Source organism: Capsicum annuum, chromosome 9, assembly GCF_002878395.1.
Source record: "Capsicum annuum cultivar UCD-10X-F1 chromosome 9, UCD10Xv1.1, whole genome shotgun sequence".
NCBI lineage: Eukaryota > Viridiplantae > Streptophyta > Magnoliopsida > Solanales > Solanaceae > Capsicum > Capsicum annuum.
Genome location: NC_061119.1, coordinates 46007444 through 46010287, shown reverse-complemented (window position 1 = coordinate 46010287; position 2844 = coordinate 46007444). Strand labels below are relative to the sequence as shown.

At 35.3% G+C, this 2844-nt stretch overlaps 1 protein-coding gene across 1 annotated transcript; it reads left to right on the top strand.

Moving 5' to 3' along the window:
- Positions 1–205: 205 nt before the first annotated feature.
- Positions 206–1429, top strand: LOC107841586 (glycine-rich cell wall structural protein 1-like). Its single transcript, XM_047396233.1, has 3 exons — positions 206–283; positions 952–1195; positions 1278–1429. The coding sequence occupies exons 1-3, from the start codon at positions 206–208 to the stop codon at positions 1427–1429; spliced, it is 474 nt and encodes a 157-aa protein (XP_047252189.1).
- The last annotated feature ends 1415 nt before the right edge of the window (positions 1430–2844 follow it).

Here is a 2844-nt window from a genome sequence, read left to right as displayed (position 1 = left end):
AGAGCATTTTTTCTTGTTTTGTTGTAGTTTCTGGTATGTTGTTTTTTGTTGTTATCTTGAATACTGTAGTTTTTGTAGGTTCCGATCTATTACTATTTGCTGTTACAGATGATAGATGAATGCTCGATCAAACTTTGAGATAATTTTTATGTAAAAATCTATTATCGTATTACTAAGGAGAGATTCTTTAAATTAGTTGAACTGCATGGATGATCGCATGTCTGCTAACGCTTGGAGTTCTAGGATGCGCCAAAAAAACAGAAGGAAATTGTTTCCCAAGAACGTAACTGAGCAAGGTATTTGGGATTGTGATGTGATCTTTTCGTAACTAGATTGTAACTTGTAATTATAGCCCCACGAAAATTAATTCTTACTGGTAACAAAGTCCTGCATATGTTTTATTAATAAAGCACTTGCAGTATTATTATAAATTGGTTGTATGACAAGATGTAATGCAATAAATTTAATCACCTACTAATATTGAGTTACTACACTATTACTTCCTAGGCCAACAAAAGGTGTATATCTTTTCTATTTGGGTACGAATAGTTTGGGATGGTAAGTAGTTTGTGTGTTACGATTTATTAGATTAAGAAACTCAGAAACTTAAGATGACGTTTTCACTTAACTTGCTGATCAATTAAGAGATGCAGAATAGGCATGGTATTTGGGATTGTGGGTATGAATTGGACAAGAAAATTTTATTATGTTTAACTTTTATTGGATCTTGAAAGTTACAAAAAAAAACTTGGTTAACTAGCCTTGCAAAAGTGATGGAGATAAAGATATGTTGTTTGGACTTTTCAAATATGTCGTGAGATGACTATCAGAACCTCTAAAGCTAATTAATTTTTGAATCCTTCAAAAGTAATACACATGTGCAAAGTACATACACATAAATTTATTATTTGACAAATAAATTTTATATTAGGTATGGTGGAGGTGGACTAGGTAGGGGAGGAGGTCTTGGGTTGGAGGAGAAGGTGGAGGTGGACTAGGTGGTGGTGCAGGCCTGGAGGAGGTGTTGGTGGTGGAGAGGGTGGGGGTTCAGGTCATGGTGGTGGATTTGGAGTTAGAGAAGGTGGCGTTGGAGGAGAACTTGGTGGTGGAGTTGGTGGAGGAGGTATCGGAGGTGGTTCTAGACATGATGGAGGATTTGGAGCCGGAGGTGGTGTAGGTGGTGGCGCTGGAGGAGGTGCTGCAGGATGAGGTGGTGGTGGTGGAGGAAGAGGTGGCGGTTGGAGGAGGGCCAGGCCATGGTGGTGGATTTGGTGCAGGTGGTGCAGTTGGAAGCAAAGTTGCTAAAGGAGTAGGAGGAGGCAAATTTGGAGGTGGTGGTAGAGGTGGAGTAGGAGAAGGATCAGGTCATGGTGATGGTTTTGATGCGGGTGGACGGGTAGGTGGGGCAAGGGGAGGATTAGGGGAGTAAAAGGAGTAATAGGGGGATTAGGTGGTGGACATGCGGAGGAAATTGGAGTTGGAATAGAAATTGATATAGGAGTTGGTATTGGAGTTAGAGCTGGCCAGGGTGTTAGATTAGGGAGCGGGTTCGATAATCTCTCATGGCCTTATAGCTGCACTTAGGCAGGGCCAAGATACATATGTTGCTTTAGATGTTAAAGTTGTTAAGCTACAACTACTAGTTAAACAAATTTGTATATTTTTGCTTTTGTGTGCATTGTATTTTCCTTAATTTCAATGTATCATTCCAAGGTTATGAAAATAAGAATCTTATTAAGCTATTCAGTTTGCATCTAAATTCAAGGCATGTTTATTCTCGATGGTTTAATAAAGTACAATCAACCCTTGGTGTTGTCGATCCAGTGACAAGTGTTCCCATAAATGTGTCTCTTCCCCCCCCCCCCCCCCCAAAATCAACTACTCCAAGCAATATGCTCGAGTTAGTTTCTTTCGTTCTTTGAAATTCAAAATTTAGCTATATTTACTATACAAGTAAATAAAAACGTTTTTCCGAGATGAAGTATCAGTGATCGGGTCAAAAAATTTTACTAAGAGAATTTTAAATATAAAAAAGAAAATCAAAAAGAAATTAAAGGAATTCAATACCTGTGACATATATAAAAAAAAAAAAAAAAAATTGACATTTTAATCCCTGGATACGTAGAAAATAGTCTCATTGTTAATGAAGCTAGCTAGCTAGCAGTTTAGAGATTTTGGTAGAATTTAATTTATAAAAATTAAGTAGTGGATGGATCTAAAATAGCAGTACAAGATTGTTGTAGGATTTCATTAGTTTTAAGTTGGAATAAACTAATTTGCACAGGCCATTACAACCAAAATCAAAATAGAGATTTTATACACATCCAAGTTTTAGACATACTTATGGGCACTAATTGAGATATTCTTTTGACTTCGAGAAAGTTTTATAGTATTTTTGGATCAACTTCTTTAAAATCTGCACATACCTTAGGTTTTCTTTGTCACTGAGGATATAGAAAAGGAGTTTTAAAATGTATGATAAGAATAATTTGACATTCAACTCTAATATATATATTTATTTGATTATTTTATTTACATAACTTTTATCTTCTACAACAATTAGTTCACCTGACGTTTGAAAAGACTTTGCACAAGATGAAGAATCTATATGCTAATGAAAATTAAAAAATAAAAGAGGAGTAGTTTTTTTTTTTTAAAGTCAGAGAAAAATTATTTGTTATTGTCACAGGATACGTAGAAATATCTCATTATCTTAGTAAAGTGCACCCAATCTTTTCCTCTTTAGTATTTAACTAAACGAACCAAAAACTTTTTAAAGTGAGGTGAATTTGATACTTTTCTTTTAATTGAGATATATTTCGTACCTAAAAATAATATTTAGAA

Coding starts and splice junctions, on each gene's coding strand:
- LOC107841586 (XM_047396233.1), top strand. CDS start 206: ATGGATGATCGCATGTCTGCTAACGCTTGGAGTTCTAGGATGCGCCAA. Junction 284..951: donor GGAAATTGTTTCCCAAGAAC/GTAACTGAGCAA, acceptor GAGGTGGACTAG/GTAGGGGAGGAGGTCTTGGG. Junction 1,196..1,277: donor AGGTGGTGGCGCTGGAGGAG/GTGCTGCAGGAT, acceptor GATTTGGTGCAG/GTGGTGCAGTTGGAAGCAAA.